This window comes from Homarus americanus, unplaced genomic scaffold (assembly GCF_018991925.1).
Source record: "Homarus americanus isolate GMGI-L3 unplaced genomic scaffold, GMGI_Hamer_2.0 scaffold57980, whole genome shotgun sequence".
Classification (NCBI taxonomy): Eukaryota; Metazoa; Arthropoda; class Malacostraca; order Decapoda; family Nephropidae; genus Homarus; species Homarus americanus.
The window spans coordinates 20,433,586-20,455,050 of NW_024716703.1; the positions used below are offsets into that span (position 1 = coordinate 20,433,586).

The following is a 21,465-nucleotide window of genomic DNA, read 5'->3' on the forward strand; positions in this document are numbered from 1 at the left end:
AGTGAATTCACAGTTGATATCAGGAACACTCATTGACTAATTAAATTAAAGAATACTTTTGTGGGGCTTACTCAATAATATAGCCAGGATATGTACAGTATTGGGTATTTCCTGTCAATATATACATATATATATAAAATACATATTCTTTGTCAGGATACCATAACAAAAAGTAAAGTAATCTCGCCTTGTGACTGACGCAACAGCCAGCTTACCTGTGAAGCGTTGCGTCAGTCTAGAACTCTAGAGTTTCGAAATTATGTTTGGTCTGTATTTAAGAAGCGGAGGTCCCTCGATTCCCAGTTCACATAGAATTAATAATAACAAAATTACTCGCGTGCCATTGATACTTCAGTTCGGATTGTAAAAACCACAGCATCATTCCCTAATATTATGTTCAAGTTGTACCAGATTACTGTACAATGTACAGTAATTGTAAAAGTGTGGTTGAAACTTGAAATATTACTTTCACCGCCATGGCCTACTGTTAAAAAGACACTTTCTCTTGTCTGTATTGTTTCAGTAATTCTCAGTTTGCTATCACTTCTTCAACTCTCATAATCCCGTCTAAAGTTACTCGGTGTTAACCTTCAGAACATAAAATTGTGTAGTATCTGTGGTCCCATTGAAACGAAAATTAAGCAAAACCCGGTAAATTACAGTTTATTCATAGAAACGTATTTCTTATTTTAATTAAAAAATCTGGATACTATGTTTAAAACAAGATTAATAATTAAAAATGTAGTATTAGTAATTTCGAATTAATCCTAAGCCAACGACAAATGAGACAAAACGGATGATGTAGGTATGTCAACATGTGCCATATCAAACACAGAAATATATTAATTAAATTAATCATGTTGTCTATTGATTAATTTAATTTTTTTATTTGAATCACTAAAATTATAGATAAACATATTTATTTTAGTGTTTATATACATACAGGCTCCCTCACTCACGCATGGTTGTGTGTACATGGAGGCTGTCGGGTTTACCGTCGTGTTGCTTATTTAGCTGAAACTATCGTAAGTATTGTTAAGAAATTATTTTTATGAGAGAAACTTAATTTATTCGTTATAAAAGAACAGTGTAACCGAAGTTTGAGCTTTCTTTCAAGCTCCAATTTTAATTATAACGGGTCATATGTTGAGTTTGGTTGTCTTCAGTTTAATTCTGACATTCTTGTGGTCTTTATCTTCACCCTGACAGATGTTCTTATGAAGTTATTATCCACTTCACCCGACAACGGGGCATGTGAACCGAGGGTTGTCTAGGGCTACCGGGTAGATCGGTAAAAACGAGGTGAACGGAAATAAAGTCCACAGGAAAAAAGTCACATGACTTATACACATTGACAACACAATATATATATGATGGCATTACACGTAGGTTAAGTTAGTTTAGCTTAGCTTAGCTTAGCTTAGCTTAACTTGGCTTAGCTTAGGTTTGGTTAGGTTAGGCTTTTTTCGTGCCTTTTTACCTGACTTTTTCTTGTGACTTTTTTTCCTGGATTCAAAAATAATTTGTGCCTTAGACATATGCAGTAAATATGTAAGTAATGGGTTAAACCCCAGTATTTTTTCACATCGGGAACGAAACAGTCATCAAACCAGGAGAGGAACAGTGTAGAGAACATCCACGCCTTACGTGCGGTCAGCCAGTGGACATTTAGCTTGGTCATGTCCATGCTCTTGTAGGCGTGCGGCTTGCGTGCTGTGTGGATCACCGATAACTTGAGCTTACAGGTACCGGAGGCATTGGTGGTAAACAGGACGGTGATGCGCTCCTTCTGCAACTTCCGGCCCCGACACTTGCTGGCATTCTTCACAACGAAGGTCTTGGAAGGTAGCTTTTTCCAAAAAAGACCAGATTCGTCCATGTTAAACACCTGGTCGTCGGTGTACTGTCCTTCCTCCATAATCTCACGTAAAAACGGAGGAAATTCCCTAGCCGCAACACGGTCAGCACTAGCTTCTTCACCACCAATGTTGATATTGGTGATCTTGTTTCTCTTCTTAAACCTCTGTAACCACCCAGAGGAAGCATTAAAGGGTTTGGGCTCTGTAATTCCCATCTTTCGTGACACTGCAGCATACAGTTCACGTGCGTACTCCTTAACTGAGCGCGTGTCCACCGCCATGTTCCGTCGCGCCTGACGCACCAAGTAGCTCACAAGTAATTTTTCTGTCTTGAGAAGCACCTGGTTGTGGAAATACTTGATCATAGAAGCACCTGTAGACTTTGTGATGTTCATGTGCTCCTTTATCTTGGCTGCATCCTTCTTAATTGTCCTGATCGTAGACTCGTTAACACCATGTTGGCGCACTAGATCAACCTGTCTTGTTCCTTTCTCCAACTCTTGTATGATCTTATATTTAATTTCGTAGCTTAAGGAACGTCTTGTCTTCTTTGGCTTAGGGCGGCTGGGTCCAGGTAATGCAAGGTTTCTTTGTGGTGGTGGTCCGGTGGAAGCCATTCTTATGGAACAATGGATACCGATATACACGGTGTCGCCTGGAGGGGTGTAACTGACGCGGTAGGTCGAGGGGCTTGAACGCTCCCGCGGCGGGGCACGTCATAGTACTACATTAAACCAATCACAGCTAGCAGGAAGGGAGGTAAGGATGCTTTGCCCAATCACAGTCCGCTACGTCATATGACGTCACCAATAACGCAACAAAGACATACACTGCGCAACCTACTGGGGGGATGGCAGGAGGTTTGGATGCAAAATGGCGTGGCGAGAGGACCGCCAGCCGCTCTCAGCGTAAAGGGTGCACCTCGTGAAAGTGAAGGTTTGACGGGGTTGCCGTTAATAGCGTGAAACTTAGTAAAAGTGGGACCGCGTAAAGCGAGGGTTAACTGTATGTATGTATGTATGTATGTGTGTATATATATATATATATATATATATATATATATATATATATATATATATATATATATATATATATATATATATATATATATATATATATATATATATATATATATAATTTTTTGGTAAAAAAAATGCGAATGGTCAAAACTGCGATAAAAAAAAGTGGGAAACACGAGATTACTGTACGTAATAGAACCTGACTTAACCAAAGAAACCTACCATATATATTTGGCGTACAAGGCCACGAGGTGTATAAGACGACCCCCAAAATTTCCATTTAAAACATAGGTTTTGAGCTATACTCGCTGTATAAGACTTCCGCAAATCTGACACTTACCACTGGGAGCATATTGGCAAAATATTGTCAACTACTTACCATAATCTGCATCAAACGTTACCAGCTGGTGTAGTGTAAACACTAGTGACGTCACTTAGGCGTCGGTTATTTTACTGGAACTAATGTCGGTGTCGAGTAAAATTTTACTATTTCCTTGAAATGGATTTACTGATTTATTTGTTTATTTATTTATAATATACTGTAATATATGAGAAATGTAGGAATAAAATACACTGCAGGTATTTTCTTTAATTTATAAACTTGCTTTGCGAGACGATCGGTAGGACTGGCTGTTTGTTTACTTTGACGGCAGTTGCAAATTGCGGGCAGTGCGTGATGATACCTGCGTTTATTATGTTATTATTTTATGGTATTTACAGTATGTTAGACAGGTTTATAATGCATTTTCATTATTTTAATATACCGGTAATCTTATTTTTAATCCAGCTTCCCAAACGTAAGTTTCAGTAGAAAATAATTAGTGGTAGGACCGTGGGATTAAGGCGAGTGTTTTACGATGTTTTCCATCACCACTGGTGACACACTAAACCACAGGATGTAGAGGTTCGGATTTGATACCCGGCGTTTAAGACGAACCCTAACTTTGGGCTGATTTTTTTAAGGTTCAAATTCCGTCTTATACCCCGACATACAGTATACGGCACTTCACCTTGCCTAACTTCCTAGCCAGACCCCATTCCATATTAAACAAAGTACAGGTACAGTCAGTACTTATTTTGATATCTTGTACCAATGAGTGCAACATTGTTGAAGTTGCATGGTGTAATTTGGAGACGCAGGGAGCGTTGTGGACATGAGTGTACAATCGGATTGAGCTGCTCATTTGTTGAACAGAAACAAACAAAGAACAGACAACAACATGCACCAACATGACAGGTTTATCGGCTGAATATTTACGGTAAAAAATTAATTTGTTTACGTACAAAGCAGGTATAGACATCATTTTAGTGTTGTATGATCGGTTTTTCGTTGTGTTTTACCCTTTAATTTCCTTCATCCTTCATACCCTGCTCACTACAGGTCATTTATGATTGTAGATGGAGAAAAAAAAATGTATATACAGTTAACCCTCACTTTACGCGGTTAATGTAACCCGGAGGGTCCCGCGTAAAGTGAGGAACGCGTAAAGTGAATAACATAACATATGGGATTAATTGAAATGGAGTCCGGGCCGATCCCCAAACTCCACTTTTTGACGACACACAACTATGTTGTAGTAAAAACTTTATCTTAACTTTATGATGGTATGAAAAAACAGGTAATATAGAAGAGGTTAGGTTAGGAAAGATAAAGGTTAACATAGGAAAAATAAAGGTTAGGTTAGAAAACTAAAAATTAGGTGTAACACTCACTGTAGTAGAAGAGATGGGTCGGCATACGGGGATGGAGGCTGGTTCCGAGGCAGAGGGCAGATTACTGGCCCTCAGGTGAATCACCATTACTAGGTGAATCACCATCACTGTCACTTACAGTTGTCAGGGCTTCCCTGGGGGTGGTGGTCCGGCGGAAGCCATTTTACGGAACAATGGATGCGCGTTTACACGGAGTGGCCTTGAGGGATGAAACTGCCGCGGCTAGGTCAAGCGTCGTCTTTCCTCCCTCCCTCCCTCACCCGGGTGGACACGTCATAATACTTTAAGCCAATTACAGCTAGCAGCAGAGGGGGGTAGGGATGCATGGCCAATCACAGGTCTGATACGTCATATGACGTCAGTGATAACGCAACAAAGACACACACTGCGCAACCTTACCGCGCCGCTTGCCCAAGCGGAGGGAGGAGGAGGGAGAGGCAGGCTGGCGGGTGGGGCGAATCTAAAGTTATCAAATGCTGAATTATTGAGGGTTTACTGTACAGTCATAAGGTTCTCTGATGGCTGGGAATCAAAGACATAACTTCACTTTTGAATGGATAACTCATAGCTTGACAAGAGGTAAAAACAGTTATCACAGATTTAGCTGGGAATTCATATATACATCATCTGGGTACAGTTTTAACTACATTAAATATACAGTACTTGAAGCTTTCAACGTATACATACTGAATCTTGAATGCTTCACCTACTGGTAGGTACGGTATACATCACTTACTGCTACTCATACATGTTACTTCATCATTTTAAATTTACGATACAGGGGTAATATAGAAAACAAATCTCTCTCTTGGGGTAGCTTGCTCGTTTCACACCTGTTTATAGACGATGGAGCCTAATATGAGTAAGTATGGGTGTGAAAATATTATCGGTATAACTGTGTCCATGACATTGGCACCATCGGATCTTCCGTGACGACCTTGCTTTGGTTTACTTGTCTGCTATACAGGAGTATTCATAATCTTTGTTTACATGTCAAGAAATGAATGGCTATCTCATCGGGTGTGTTTATAATGATTTATATTGGTTTGAATTCGTTAAATTTTCCTAGAGATGTTGTTTAGATGATAGTAAGTAAGAAAATCGAAATAACAATTAACAGTTTAGGAATTTAGGTTAGGTCAGGTTCTAATAGGTTTTGTGCATTGTTGTTTGATCTTATTACTCGCCATTCAAACAACATTTGAAAATTTGGTGCAGTTCCATAAAATCCTTCTGGTGCTAACTGTCTCCTCCACCATTACACTGTACCATTAAATGTACGTCACCAGGAATTGTTCATGTGTACTGGGTAAAAATATATTATAAACATAAATATGGTATAAGTGAGGTTTAGAATCAGTCAACATTATTAGGTGTACTGTTTTCCATTTAGCCAGGGTACCTGGCCATTGCAAGCTGTTACTTTTTTGTCATATATCATATACTGTACTGCAGTGATTATATTATTGCTCATTTAAATTTTAAACTTTGCAGCACTGTACATAGATACAATAAATAGATTGGACATACTGTATGTATTGGTTATTAGAGCATGCCAGATAATAAACTTCCAAATGAAGCTTTTACTATATTGTACAGTACTACTGTATTGTGAGTGATGTAAGCACGCATTTATATTGTTTTGTTTTTTATTTTTCAGGTTTGTTTGAAAATGAATGATAAAAAGCATTGGACACCAGAAGCTTTAAAAACTTTAAATTATCATTTTTGTGAATTTAGTTATATAAATGGGTATGAGCCAACAATAAGTGATGAAGTGGTAAATAATGCTTTACAGTCCGTTTTGGAGGATTTATCTAATTATGAACATTTGAATAGGTGGCTTATCCACATGAAAAGTTTCAGAAAGGAAAAACTGCCTGGAAAACACACAACTGTGGACAATGTCTTAGCTTCCCTGGAGCCTCCTACTAAGAAGGTAAGCTATCTCCAGAGTGCAGGTCTTGCATGTATTGCTTAATCATAAACCTCTCAAATACAATTCAGTACAGTATAAAGATTTCCAGTGTTTGGGTAAATTTAGAAACATAAGGCAGTTAGTTATTTACCAGCTTAAAGGTCTCCCTTGCTTGAACGAACTGCTTAAATAATGAATATTACTGTTAAGGGTCAGCCAAATCCCAGACTTGGCTCCCACAGATTACCAAGAGGTCAGATGTGGATTACAGTACTGTACCTTACAGTTCTATACTGTAGTTGGTTTACCAAACAACCATTAACTTTCATATCTGGGGTCCAGTTATTATATGTAGAAGGTAACTCAATCAATGTCATGGCCTGTGTGTAGCATAAAACCTGTCTGAAAGGAAGTTTGACTTACCAATTGAGGCGCTCCGCATTAGAAGGGGGTGAAGCGCCAAATTAAAAAAAAAATGAGAAAAACACGTTTAAAGTTTTTCCAAGTTCAAACACCCATAACTTTTTTTGTTTTTTAAGCTAGAGGGTTCTTTTTTTTGTGTGTAGCTCAATCCCTCTCCTAGTGAACTGTGAAAACTGGAAGTTAGTACTGTGAATAGTTATTATTTTATTGCGAGTTGAATGAGAATAACTACCCGTGGTGTCCAGTTGTTTGATCTTCAAACCAACAATAATCGCATTTTTCTGCAAAATTTTCTTATTATTGTGGGCTAATACTGTGGATAATGTGTTGCAGTAGGCACATACACTTCCCTTAGGATGGAAAGAATTGAATTGAATTGTAACAGTTTATTTAGCCAGAAAAATACAGATACAGAGTGGATAATAATAACAATATTAACATGGCTGAACCAGTTGAGGTTGTAGTTGGGGACTTGAAAAGGTTTGGGTGAAGCTGCTTTGGTCAGTTGAAGTTCAGATAGTAGTAAGAGGTTGGGGGAAGCAGTTAAAAGATGGTGCTCCACAGAAATGAAATTAGATCTCAGACTGCGAATGTTGGAAAAATTAAGTTTGATAAAAGCCGATCCTCCAGCAACCGCGGTGACGTCAGTTGAGGCCCCAGTAGTTTGATGATGATCAGGTCGGTCCTGGGGTCCACAACTTTCCTGACCAGTGGGACCCATCTGAGAAGGTCCTGCTTAAATATTATTGTCAACTGATATCATAGGAGAATAAAAGAACAGAAAGAATAGAACAGATCAAGAGTGAGTACGGTTATATATATGTTGTGTTGTCAATAGTAGTAATAATAATAATAATTAATGGTTTATTAAGGTAACATGGCAGCCCTAAGGCTGAAAATATACAATGAACAGAGATGATAGGTTACATATGGTGGAAGCGGGGAGTGGGTCACTTTATTGACAAAAGCTTTCAATACAAAGACATAAGAAACATAGTCAACATAGAGATTAACTTTAGATCTGGTACAGTGGGAGCTGGTCTGTAGACATTCTTGTGACCTGATGTTGGCGCCAACAAGGTCCTCCCCACTGTTTGGATGGCCGTCGTACCTGGGTGGTAAGCCGCTACCTCACTACAGCTGCAGATGTTTAGCACGTCTACCACGTTGTCAGGGTAGGTCCTTCAGCTCATACAGGGTGTTGGAGATGGTTCTTGTTCCTCATGTGATGTAGTTAGGAGTTTAAGGTTCCTCACCTGGGTGGAGTAGAGAGTCCTCATTTCTCTCCTGATGCAGTTTGGAGTGCGTCTTGGCTTCTCATCCAGTGTTGGTGGTGGCGAGTGTACTGCGGGCTGGGTGAGTCAGGTCAAGGGTCAGGTCAACATTGACGGCTAAGCACTGATTCTCACTCTAACAGTTGTTTCTCTCTTTCGAGTTGAAATTTTCACTTTTGTATATCAGTTGTGAGTTGATCGTCAATCTTTGCGCTGTACTGTTGGTGGGAGGATGTTGATAAATCTAGATGGGGAAAATGAAGGCCTGACAAACCAGGCTGGCAGCTGTCTCCATGGTCAAGAGACCACAGCAGAGTCAGCGGGCAGCGCCGACTATACACGTCCTTTCCCTATGAAGGCTGAAGGAAGTGTGTGAGACAAGGGTGACTGTTATTTCTAGAGGGTTGTAAAGGGAATTTTTAACTGATTAATAAATTAGTCCCAACCACTAATGTTTAAGGTGTTACTTTTTTTTTTCCTCTATTTCTCCCCCCCCCCCCCTTTTTTTTTTCTTTCTTCTTCTTCTTCTTCTTCTTTGGAAACCTGTGGAAATATTGTAGGACTATTAGACTTTCTGGATCAACTCTTAATTTGTCTTCTTTATTAGAAATAGTGACCTGTTTGTTGTTATTAGTGCATTTTACAAAATATCAACCTTTTTGTGATAAATTACTTCCTGTTCATGATATTGTGCGCTTCAAATTTTCAGATTGTAACAAGAGATACATATTGTGTCAGTGAAAACTCTTCTAGCCTATTAAAAGAAATTTTTAATTAAAATGCTCTCCTCTCTCTTATTTTATCAGAACAAGATGACTCCAGAAGAAAACTTGAAGCTCATCACCCGGAGATTAGATGAAGTTATTGGAGAGGACCGCATGATGACAATCTTGAAGGAAAGGCCGTTGAAAATTTACTGGGGTACTGCCACTACAGGGAAGCCACATGTTGCATACTTTGTGCCTATGACCAAAATTGCAGATTTTCTGAAGGCTGGATGTGAAGTGAGTTTAAATAATACTGTACAGTAAAAGGTTAGGAGGTACTCCATGAATCTAACCGATCATTTGTAGGTATAATGTGGTACTGTACTGTACATGTATATATACAGTGGTCCCTCGGTTAACGAGCACAATTCGTTCTAGAAGGTTGCTCGTTAACCGAAACCATTGTTTCAATGGGTTTTTGGGTAATTGGTTCCAGCTCACCAAAAATTGCCTAAATTCAACAAAAAAGGTAGAAAAGTACACATACTTTGAGGTGTGTATGTTGAAGGCTCCTGGATGATGATGGGAATTAGAATGGGGGTGGAGGAGAAGGGAGAAGAGAAGGCATTGGGGTGGAAGAGAAGTCACCCCATGGTGCCATTTCACCCATAAAATTTTAGTTCACTTAGTGTAATTCAAGATTATTTTCTTTAAATCAACACAAACATATTTCAAAATGACCAATAATTTGACTGGAAACAGAAAAAAAGCATTTATGTTGAAGAGTCTCAAACAGGATGTTCCTTCCTCTGAACCGATAAACAAACTGACGCCAAGCTTGGTGTGTTGAGTGGCTGTTTGACATGCAAAAAACTAGTTTCCTGTACTTCAATTATGTTACAATAATTGTTAAAATGACTAAAAAATTTAATATAAAACTTTTAAAATTATTGAATAGCACAACCTTCTTGATATTTACTAAAATGGTAAAGAATTTAAGCCCTAAAACCGATTACTGTATTGGCGGACTAATACTACAGCTGGTGAGCAGCCAAATGCAGGCGAAAACATGTTGGGGAAAAATTTGTAAGGAATTCGTTAACCGAAGCTTTAAATGTTTAATTGGTCACTTATAAATTATTACAATAATTTATAAAATCCTGATATGATTATAAATCATTGCTGTATTGTCACTAAACTGATTTTTATTTATTTTTTTTAGGTTACCATCCTTCTGGCTGACCTTCATGCATATTTAGACAACATGAAAGCTCCCTGGGAGTTAATCCAGTTCCGCACAAAATACTATGAAGCTGTCATCAAGGCCATGCTTTCTGCCATTGGTGTGTCCACTGAGAAGCTTCGTTTTGTACAAGGTAAGAATTTAATTTTTCCTCATTCGTGTGAGGAAAAGTAGTGAGAGAAAGCTGAAAAATGCATGTCATATTTCTATTGAAGAGGGATCAGAGACTTTAAACCCACTGAACAAGCAGCATAAAAAATACAGGTCATATGTTACATTAGGTTAGGGTATGATGAGTTATAAGGTTAACTTAACATACATCGGTAAGAGGGGGGGTAGTAACTCAAAACTGGTGATTTCCGATAGAAATGAAGGTCTAAATCATTCATAACACATCGCAAACCACCAGAAAAAAAAAACATAGTCTGCAAGTCTAAGAACAGGGATGACCAAAACTTAAAAGTTACCCAATATTGCTGGTCTCTAATCTAAGCATCCAAATACTTATGGCAGTTAAAGTAAAATTTTACCTATTCATTAATATAAATGATGATATATCCCAGTGGTTCATTAGTGAATCATCAAAACAATAGCAGCACTATGTTGTCATGTTTACCTAGCATCAGGCATTCTCAAAACAAAGTCCAGACAATGTCATTACATACCTCTCAATTGACTCGTATCTCCATCCGTGCGTCGTTTGCAGGGAAGGTGATTATGTCATTGCAAATGGCGACCCTGTTTTTAGAGAAATTAACTTATCTCGACTGTTATATCACTCTACGAACGTGGCAGAGTGCATTTCTTGTGTTTACCCAGAACCGTCAACTTGTCCATTATGGTGAAAACACTTACAGTTGTCTTAAGAGGGTTGAGAGTGGAGTTTTCCAGCCATCCTCCCTACCTTCGACACGATTGACTTCCTACTCTTAATATTCTCATTTTATAGTTTATTTTCTTTATATCTAAGTTACATTAGAGCACTGAAATAATATTTCCATGGCTGTTATGTTTTTTTGTGTAACAATTAAATGTGCGTAGCCTTCTCACAGCTAACAGCGCCCATGTGTTATGGTGATTTCTAGACTCGATATTCTCCAACACACAATATACCCCTACACTTTTTTTTTCTTGTATGTTTTTATTACTGTGCAGTATACAGTACAGTATATTATTTATTCATAAAGCACACTTATCACATTGAAGTGACATTCACAAACTCTGTGGCTATGTAACAAATAACAATGGCGTCAACAATCAGTCGTGTGAGAGGAGACTGACATATTTTGGCGTGGTGGCAACTTAACACTTGTGAGATATGGACTGCCACAGAATTTGTGGAAAAATAACTTAAGTTACATTTCTCTGGAACACATCCCTGACATATAGTGAGGACCCCATGTACAGTACTGTACATACAAAATACCTGTACTGTACTTGTATGTTTTATCAGACATTTATTTGTCTGGTCATAACAATTTGTAATTTGTGTCTCTGGCTTTGAATATTGTAGATTGTTCAACATTATACTGCCATGATCTTTACCTAGGGAACTGATTGGGACACCTTTCTCCAATTTCTCTAGTGTATTATCTTCAGTTTTTCTCTTAACTATTCAAAGTACTTTACCTGTATTTGTTGCTGGAGACTCGCTGGATGTATTTTCATACTTTGAGCGAACATACACTGTTGGCAGTAAAACAAGAAATATTCAGGATTTGTTAATGAAACATGGGGATCCAATATTTATAAGCAGTTAGGATTTACCAGTGAAAACTAATGATTCTGGGTACCATAGTTGAGGGTAGTGAGGATAGGTCAGAGGAGGCGGGGGATGAACGAAGATGGAACAGTGTCTTAAAGAGTCATCGTAGTCGAGAAGTTACAGAGGAACGATGGAGGGAAGCTTACAATTACCACAAATAATTTTTCCCAAATTTAGTAGCCATATGGCTTTGTATTTCCGGCCAAATAAAGGCAAGCAATTTGTAAGCAAAACCAGGACATGCCCCCATATCGATCGATGGGATTAATGCCCTACATGGAACACATCGATTGATGGGCTTAGTACTTTAAGGGTTAAGAAAAGCAGATACTGTACTGTACTCAAGAGTATATTGTGCTGTATAACTGATAGTTAATGGGCATTTTTAAGATGCTTAAGAGAACACAGTAAGAAAGTTGGATGGATTCAACTTTTGACTCAGTTGTGTTTCAGAAGAATTTATTTAAAAACTTTTATACAGAGATAAAGCTTAATCCTGAGACTAAGGTAATGCTTTTTAAAATAGGAAAGACTTTTTTAATTTACCTGTCAGATCATTGATATATTTGTGCTCTTCCTACATTTCAGTCTGGGTGGCTTGTTATTTTGCTACCCAAATAATTATGTATTAATTTATGTATGTCTTGTTTCTAGGCACAAGCTATCAGCTAGGAACAAAATTCACTGATGATATGTACAAGTTAGCTGCTATGGTGACTGAACATGATGCCAAGAAAGCTGGAGCAGAAGTAGTTAAGCAGATAGAAGCTCCTTTCCAGTCTGGGCTTCTGTATCCTGGACTCCAAGCACTTGATGAAGAGTATCTTGGAGTAGATGCACAGTTTGGTGGGGTTGATCAAAGGAAAATTTTTACCTATGCTGAAAAGTATTTACCCAAACTTGGTTACCAAAAAAGATCCCACTTGATGAATCCTATGGTTCCTGGTTTAAGTGGAGGTAAAATGTCGTCTTCAGAAATTGATTCTAAAATAGATCTTTTGGATTCTGCTAAGGCAGTTGAAGATAAGCTGAGTGGAGCAACATGTGATCCCTCTTCACCTGATAATGGTGTCATGGCTTTTGTGAATTATGTAGTATTTCCAGTTTTGGAAAGCCAAGGTAAATCATTTGAACTTTGCAGTGGACAAAACTTTTCTTCCTTTGAACAGTTGCAAGCAAGCTTTATTGATGGAAAAGTACATGGAGGTGATATAAAGAAGTTTGTCATAAAATTTTTAAACAAGCTTTTAGAACATATACGGAAAGAATTTGAGAAACCTGAATTGCAGGAACTTGTGAAAAGGGCATATCCACTCTCCAGTCAGGTGCAGGTGTGTCCTGCAGCCCATGAAGCTAAAAAATTTGGTGAAGCAAAAGAGCTGACCATTGAAGGGTTAAGTCTTGATGATCGAGTAAATTTAATGAGTAAGAATTTGGCCTTAACACCACCCTCTACATTGAATACTGCATTCAATTATTCTCCTCATGTGTTGTGGACAGTTCCAATAACAAGACGGCCAGAGCTTGGTATGCTTGGACACATTGCTAAGGTGCGTGATTTCTTAGCTGCAGGTTGTCATGTTACTGTTGTAACCTCAGATATTATCTCTTATTTAGATGGGTGTCAAGTCCCATGGGATGTGGCCCCACACAGAGCTGAGTATTTTATAGAGTTAATCAAAGCTGTTATGTCTACAAATGAAATTCCACTTGAAAATGTCAAATTTATTAAAGGTAGTGACTTCCAAAAGAATGAGGATTATGTCTTAGATTTATACAGGATGACAGCACTTGTTACATGTAAGGATTCAAATGATTCTGTGTCAACTGTCCTGAGAGATCCTAACCTTCTTTCTGCTCTTCTTTACCCAGACATGATGGCTTTGGATGAGAAACATTTACAAGCCAACATTCATTTTTGTGGTGCAAAGCATGTACCATTGTTTGACTTTACTGAGAAAAATATACCTTTGGTAGGTGGAGTACCCTGCATCCACTTGTCTGGAGCTGAACTGCCAACTCTATTAAACAGAGCTGCTCTTACACCTGAAGAGGAGTTTATTGATCTCATTGAGCAAGAGGCACAATTAAAAAAGAAACTAAAATCTGCATTCTGTGAGGAAGGAAATATTAACTTTAACCCAGTGCTGTCGCTTGTAAATGTAGTGATCATGCCATTGCTAGGGGAGGAGAAATTTAGAATAACACGTTCAGAAGAAAATGGTGGTGATTTGGAGTTTGAGTCTTTTCAAAACTTGGAGGGTGTATTTGCTCAAAAGAATTTGCATCCAGGTGACCTAAAAAACAGTGTTCTAGAATACATAAAGAGGTTCATCAATCCTATAAGTAAAGCAACAGGAACACCCCTCATGAAGAAACTACAAAGCAAGGCTTATCCACCTCCACCAAAAAAAACAAAGGGCTCTCAGAAAACTGCTGGTGATAGTGATGACTTTTTACCTTCCAAGTTTAATATGGTTGTGGGAAAAATTGTTGAAATTTCAAGACATCCAGAGGCAGATTCACTCTATGTAGAAAAAATTGATATTGGTGAGGATGAACCACGGACAATTGTTAGTGGTTTGGTCAAATTTATCCCAATAGAAGAAATGCAAGAAAGAATGGTCGTAGTGTTGGCAAATCTGAAACCTGCAACTATGCGGGGAGTTAGATCCGCTGGGATGGTGTTGTGTGCCTCAGTTAGTGAGCCAGCAGCTGTAGAACCACTCCAGCCTGCTCCTGGGAGCAAACCAGGTGACCGAGTATTGGCAGAAGGTTATGAAGGAGAACCAGACTCTGTCTTAAACACAAAAAAGAGTAATGCTTTAGTAAAGATGTTGGAGGGTTTCAGGACTAATGGATTACTAACAGCAACATGGAACGGTAATATTTTGAGCACCAGCAGTGGTCCGGTTACAGTGGCTAGTCTCAAAGATGCTCCCATTAAATAATAGCTTTATAACTTTTAAATTGTTACTTACGATATGTAATAGTTATTTTTGATAAGTGCAAAATAATAATCAAAGAAATGGCAATGTTATTTACTATATACTGTATTGCTCAGTGTTGTTTCACCACTTTGGCCCAAGAGAATACAGTACAATAAGTCCTCGTTTAACGTTGCCCCCAACAACGTTGTTTCGTTATAACGTCGCTACTCTTTAGATACCCATGATTCGGACAATGTCCCGCCGATTCAGTATAACGTCGTCATGGACTACTTTGTACGGCGCATCATCCTCTCTCACCCAGTCAGAGCGGGAGGAGGAGCCACCCTCTGGGTCTCAGTGACTCACCACCCTTCTCCTCTCCTCTACCCACCACACACTCGCTCCGCCTCCGCCCATTAGTGAGTACAATACAAAATGATTTAGTTTACAGTCATTTCTGCTATAACGCATGTTTTGTCAACGCGATTGATGAATAGGGGAACGCTGTTTGTAAAATGAGAACTTTTGCATACGAATGTTGTCTGTAACACAATTCCATCCTCAACGTTTTAAGCGTGGCGCGGGGTTATGCAATGTTTACAGTTCACGTTCGACATCTCATGTTCAATTGATTCGTGTGTTTTGTTTGTGAAGTGTTTTTTGAGAGGTACTCTCTAAATTTTGTTCTTTTTTTTTTTGCAAATTTAGCTGTTGCTCATAAATACTGTATGAAAAGAATAAGTAAAAAGAATAGTTTCGCAGTGTGGACTAATAATGGTTTATACCAGCACACTTTGTTTACATCACGTGATCAGTTGAATCGCGCAGTTTCTGTCGATTGCTCTGTGAAGTGTCCGTGATTTTCGCTGTTTTCTCCAATTTTGTTGTGTTTCCGATGAATATGGAGAGAGAAGGTAAGAAGAATGTTCCGAGAAGCATTCTGGTGATCGAATTGCCGGTGGCAAAAGTAAAAGAAAGGCTATAACACGATTGCTGGAACAAGCTTGAGTGCTAGCAAATCTGTGAGATCACGGCCAGAGTAATAGGCACCTCACCCTATTTTATCCATAAGCTCTGTAATTTTTATTGCGTGAATTTCTACAACACGAGGTTTCACAAGAACGCAACTATCGCGTTGTAGCAGAAATGACTACGGTATTTATCTTTTTGGATGTATAATATATACTATTTTTTATAAAAACTCCATTGAATTTATGTTTATGTAATGTATTTTATGGGGCAAAGGGAGGCTGGGGAATGTAACTCCCGTATTTTATCTATTTCTCATGGGGAAAATTGATTCCGTTAACGTTGCGGTTTTCAGGAACGGAACCACAACCACAACGTTAAGTGAGGACTTACTGTACTGTACTATACTTCTTTTCATAAGAAGCTGCAATATAATAAGGTTACCCGGTATATATAATTGTATAGAGGTCACCAGGTGAGAAGCAAAGTCGAGTTTTGTACTTTTTTCTAAACATTATGATCGTTAAATTTTTACTTGTTCCTACATTCAGAGCAGTAACATGTAGAATTTTCATCAAATATGTTAACTTCAGTACCGTACTATCAATGATAGTTTTAGTACAGTAAAGTGATAATCCTGTATTCCGATCCAAACCAAAGGTAAAGTAATATTGACAATCTTTCGGGGAACTAAAAGCTGTAATTGACAAATTTGATGAAATTAAATGCTGCTTTATGACCAGATTCACTTTATTAATACCTTATTATTATAGTTATTGTTGAATCTTAAAGATATACTGTACAGAAATACTTTTTAAATATGCAGTCATTCAGTTTCCAGCCCATAAAATTTTTATTATAATTTGAGTACCGGTATGTTTGGGCAATGGAAGTTTATCTTAAACCTCAGAATAACTTATCATCACAGAACTTATTTATATTGTATAATGTTGATTACATATCTATCTTATGCCACAGCAAAGTTTGCTAATTTTATGGTACAGTTGATATTAGTGATGAGTTTATCCAGTGATATTAATATATTTCAGGTAGTACTTTGTAGTTTTTATGATATACTGGTACTTTATAATGTAAGTTTATGACATAATTTGTCCTAACATCTGACATATTTCATTGCCTTAATTAATTTAGACATCATTTTTTTTTTTTTTACAATCTTCTAGAGCTATCCTTTGGTAAGTGAGCTAAATATAACCTCTGTATTTAGTTGGGTTTCATTATCCGATAAAGAATCATATGCTGTTATGACCAACAAGTTTTTCACATACGAACAAAGCAGAATGGCCCTTACTAAAGTTTAGTGCCAATAAACATTATACTGAAACACCAATGTTAGATTATCTTCTTTTCTAAAAGGAGTTAATAGTATTGTATACACTGACAAGAAGTAGAGGATCACGAACAAGTTAAATTGTAGTAAATACATAAACAAATTTGAAAGCACTGTATTTTTATGTTGAAGGGTGGTCAGAATCAGGAACAATACTCCCATCATTCACTGAAAATTCATAATCATAAAATGCCTTGTACTTTAACATGTGTTCTCATGTAGTGTACCACTTGGAAAATCTGGCCCCAAAATCTCTGGGTTGCCTGTCACACCACACAATCCATCAGCAGCACATCCATCCCAATTAATCACTTGACAGTTGACATCATACTCTTTATCATGCACACACCACTGTTTCTTGAATGTACAGTCTCGTTCAAGATTCTTTCGAACACTGCGGGAGACAGCTGGCAACTCAAGGTCGTTTGTTTACTATAGTACGTAGTATAATATAATACGGAACAACAAAGTCCTACCATTAAATTAAGCAACGGGGAACTAAGTAACCAATCGCCGATCACTTTTACATTTATTCATAATTTTTAGTACGTATTATAGTAAACAAACGGCCTCGAGTTGCCAGCTGTCTCCAGCAGTGTTCGAAGAATCTTGAACGAGACTGTACATCTTGCTCTTATCCAGTACCTCTCGCCCATTCCTTTCATCGCTTTCTTTGTCTTCCTCTCTCCTACCATTCATATTTGAATTACCGGTAAACATTTTATACTAATACTGTACTGTGTACTGTTCCTCTATCTCTTAAGTAGATCCATACCTCCATTGTAAACTCCAATTAGGCCTCTGTTCAATGCTGTTTCATCTCCATTTCTCCTTATTTCATTGTTTCATGTTTGTATGCTATTCTTCCCACATATTGCTCTCAAGCACATCCTTCTATTTCTTTTAACATATTTTCTTTTGCATCCAGTCTCTGACTCACACGCGGAGTAATTTCGGCTAGACTATTTACTCGTATACTTCTGTATACTGTATATATCAGCGGTTCCCAAACACAGGGTCGCGACCACACAAGATGCATCATAAGGGGGGTTGCATGGAGGTCATGGGCCACATAGAGTTCATAGAGTTGTCGGTGTTTGTATCAGTATTAGTGTATTGTGAGTAAGGACAAGGAACTGGTCCTGCTATGTAATGTAATGTGACACCAGTAAGAGGGTGCACGGTAAGAGTGTAATATCTGAGTAATTGCTGTTGAGTAAATAAGGAATACAGAGTCTGCAATATGCCCAGGAGTTGAGCCTGGTAGTTATATGTTAATAACATCTATTTTCCCCTTTGATTTTATATTAATAAACTTGTTCTTTGAGAATTTTAGGAGTATTCATTTCTCCCACAGTAGCTACCTTTATTTCCGTTCAAGTGACCTTGATATCAGAATTACACTACCCATGTGCCTAGACCATCGACATGCTACCAAGAAGAACTGTGGTTAGGTAGTACCAAAAATGAACTGAAGTGAGTAGAAGGAACATTTGAAAGGACTAAGACAGGTTGTGGTTTCACCCTTCTTTCCCCTTATCGATCTGGTCAATGAAAAACCTAACCCAATGCCTAGTCCACTCTGCACGCTACCTAACGAGCTACATGCTGTCCAGAGGGGGTCTGGTGACAGCGACCCTTAGAAATTAAGATTAAGAGTTGAGTATTCCCCCTTAGGATTAGTGACCCCAGTCTGGCAGTATAATGACCCATCCTTGTAGAATTCATCCCCTGCAGGCCTGAGTGATCGTCCATGTTCACTGTTGTTGGTGGTGATAGGCAGGGCATTCTCTTTACAGGTGCAGTACATTGTGCTGGGACGTGCTCTTGAATCTCGTTTTTGTAGCGGTGGTAAAAGCTGTGAGGGAGGTGGCAGTAGTGGTGCTCATGCTAATTGCTGGGATTACAAGGGTAATGCTAGTGGGTGGCCGTGACACCTTATACAAGCGCAGGCTTACAGTAACCTGGTTTTTTATAAAGTAAGAATATATTAACGATATGCGCACAATACGACAAAGAAACTACATGACACGTCACACAGTTATATGAAAGATGGAGCAAATCTGTTCATAGTTGATGGATAAAGTGGGAGTGACCTCTGCCAGCAGAGTTCATCACTAACTTTGTATTTTCCTCACACTCTTCTGGTTAAGGGTAGGCATTGTGCTTCCTACCGCACAGAATTTCAGTTCTTGCCCTGGAAAAATCAGATAGGCTTTCTAAGTTTCACTTGGATCTTTATCCTTATAACATGAAACACACACACACACACACGTGTAGGTCAATATGTTGATTTGTATAATTACTGTATACTGGAAATTGTTGGCCATGATGTAAGTATATTTCCCCTTTTACTTATGGAAATATATGCTTTGCTTAAGATTCTTAACATAATTGGCTTAATACCATTTAAGGGCACGAATGGCTTTAAACAGGCAGAACATAATAAGGAGCGAATTTTCACCTCAGGGCGCGTCGCTAGTGAATGGTGTCTGATAATGCTACGATTTCTCGTAAGGGCGGCAGCACGGTCAACTCGGTGACATGCGGGCGCCCTGTTGTTACTGAGCTGATGAAGTTTGCGCTCGTACTGGAGAGTGTAATGATGATGTTTTTTTATTCAGTAAAATTGTCATACATGTTTACAATTGGATAAGCTTGTTTATAAACTCTGTGAGAGAGAACCCAAGAAGACCTCCCTATGGCTCTGGAGGCTGCGGCACTTATACCTGCCATCTGCTTTGAACAAGTCAAACGTGAATTTTTTATTAGAACATTACAAGTTTGTTGCAGCGTCAAGGAAAAAAATCTAATTTTTTATTATAAGAAAAATCCTGAGATAATTCACAGCTGATTGTATGATAAAACGCCACATAACTAACAAAGAATTTCATTGAAAAAATCCCAGGATATTACACAACCGGACAAAATACATCTACAGTACTAGATCAATAAAGTGGAAAAAATACATCCAATTAAAATTCCTTTAAAGGCCCAATATCCCGTTCCTATGGATTAGGTTAAATAACATCAGTTGTGAACCGAATAAGTATAAACATATTGACAGAGATAGGCACCTAGCGCCCCCCCCCCCCTCCCCTGTCAGTTGACATTTGTTCAACCATTAGAACCCCTCACTAGTTGCTGCATAGTTACTACGTCTACAATAGACAGAGAGAGTGAGCTTTTACAAAGCCTCCAACAGGAGAGTAAAGTCAGCCGAATTACCTTCTCAGGCATTACTTTTACTTTTTTACTTTTATCTTCTTCGCCACTAATCGGCTCATTAGCCGCTTGAGCGGTCTGTCAAGTCTCTGTACGCACTGTTGGCAAGTACTGGCTCCTGAAATTATCTGAACTTGCTCCAATGTTGTACAGGTGTGGCCTTGAAACAGCTCACACTTGGAGCCGTCACAACACTCTGGCAGGTTGTTCCAAGAGTTCACAATTCTCACTCCGGAAAAGTTCGCCCTCACAGTTTTCTGGACTTGCGGCATCTTCAACTTTGAGCTGTGACCCCTTGTGCATGGGGCGGACGTCCGCCAGCTCCAGGTATGGTCACTCTTTGCCCGTCTGTAATATAAGCAAGGCAGTTGCAGGCACTCTAATCTCCCTGGATAGCATAGTGCCAAAGTGCAGGCACCAGTCTGGTGGCCCTTCTTTGGACATTTTCAATCAACTGACAGTCTATAGCTTATCTCGGGGACCAGACAGTACTCCAGGCGAGGAAGCACCTCACTCTTGAAGATCGTTACAAGGGACGGACTGTCTAGATAATATAAATGACCTTATCAGACCTAATAATTTAGTTGCTTGATTCACGTTCTTCTCACAATGGCCCGAGAACTTCAGTTCATTGTCAGCATACACACCTAGGTCCTTTTCGCATTCAGTCTCTATATTAATGCAGTTTCTTCCCGTTGGTACAACCCAGATGCATCTTACGCTTCGTGACATTGAACCTTAGCAGCCATTTCTTCGACCATTCTTGAAGCTCACAGAGATCTTTCTGCAGATGCAGGCATAATTTTTTTTTTACTTGGGTCATTCATCTCCGTGGGAGAATGTTAAACGTATCCATTAGTCTCATTCTTCTCAAAGCGGAAACTTGCAGAAAGAAAAACTATGTTCGGTTGTTCACCAATTACCTGTAAATAAGGAGGGAAGCATACTGTCGTGTTTAGATAATTTCTATATTCATCATCTTGTGATTGTGGCTCTGGGATAGAATCTGTTCCATGCGCCTGTTAATATATAAAAAAAAATACAAACGAGAATGTGTATACACTCCACT

The 21,465-nt window shown here is 38.6% G+C and overlaps 1 protein-coding gene across 2 annotated transcripts; it reads left to right on the forward strand.

Annotated features, from left to right (window-relative positions):
- Positions 1-953: 953 nt before the first annotated feature.
- On the forward strand, positions 954-15,294 carry LOC121858328 (tyrosine--tRNA ligase, cytoplasmic-like). 2 transcript variants are annotated; one of them, XM_042354691.1, is made up of 5 exons: positions 954-1,025; positions 6,252-6,530; positions 9,013-9,210; positions 10,136-10,289; positions 12,576-15,294. In XM_042354691.1, the coding sequence occupies exons 2-5, from the start codon at positions 6,264-6,266 to the stop codon at positions 14,870-14,872; spliced, it is 2,916 nt and encodes a 971-aa protein (XP_042210625.1). In that variant the 5' UTR covers positions 954-1,025; positions 6,252-6,263; the 3' UTR covers positions 14,873-15,294. The 2 variants fall into 2 exon arrangements, with proteins under 2 accessions (XP_042210625.1, XP_042210627.1); XM_042354693.1 differs by lacking the exon at positions 6,252-6,530 and having other exon boundaries at positions 967-1,025.
- The last annotated feature ends 6,171 nt before the right edge of the window (positions 15,295-21,465 follow it).

What these genes read in the sequence shown, in the direction of transcription:
- LOC121858328 (XM_042354691.1), top strand. Translation starts at nt 6,264, where the DNA reads ATGAATGATAAAAAGCATTGGACACCAGAAGCTTTAAAAACTTTAAAT. An exon ending in TTCTGAAGGCTGGATGTGAA is followed by an intron (nt 9,211 to 10,135) that starts GTGAGTTTAAAT and finishes TATTTTTTTTAG; the next exon opens with GTTACCATCCTTCTGGCTGA. An exon ending in GAAGCTTCGTTTTGTACAAG is followed by an intron (nt 10,290 to 12,575) that starts GTAAGAATTTAA and finishes TCTTGTTTCTAG; the next exon opens with GCACAAGCTATCAGCTAGGA.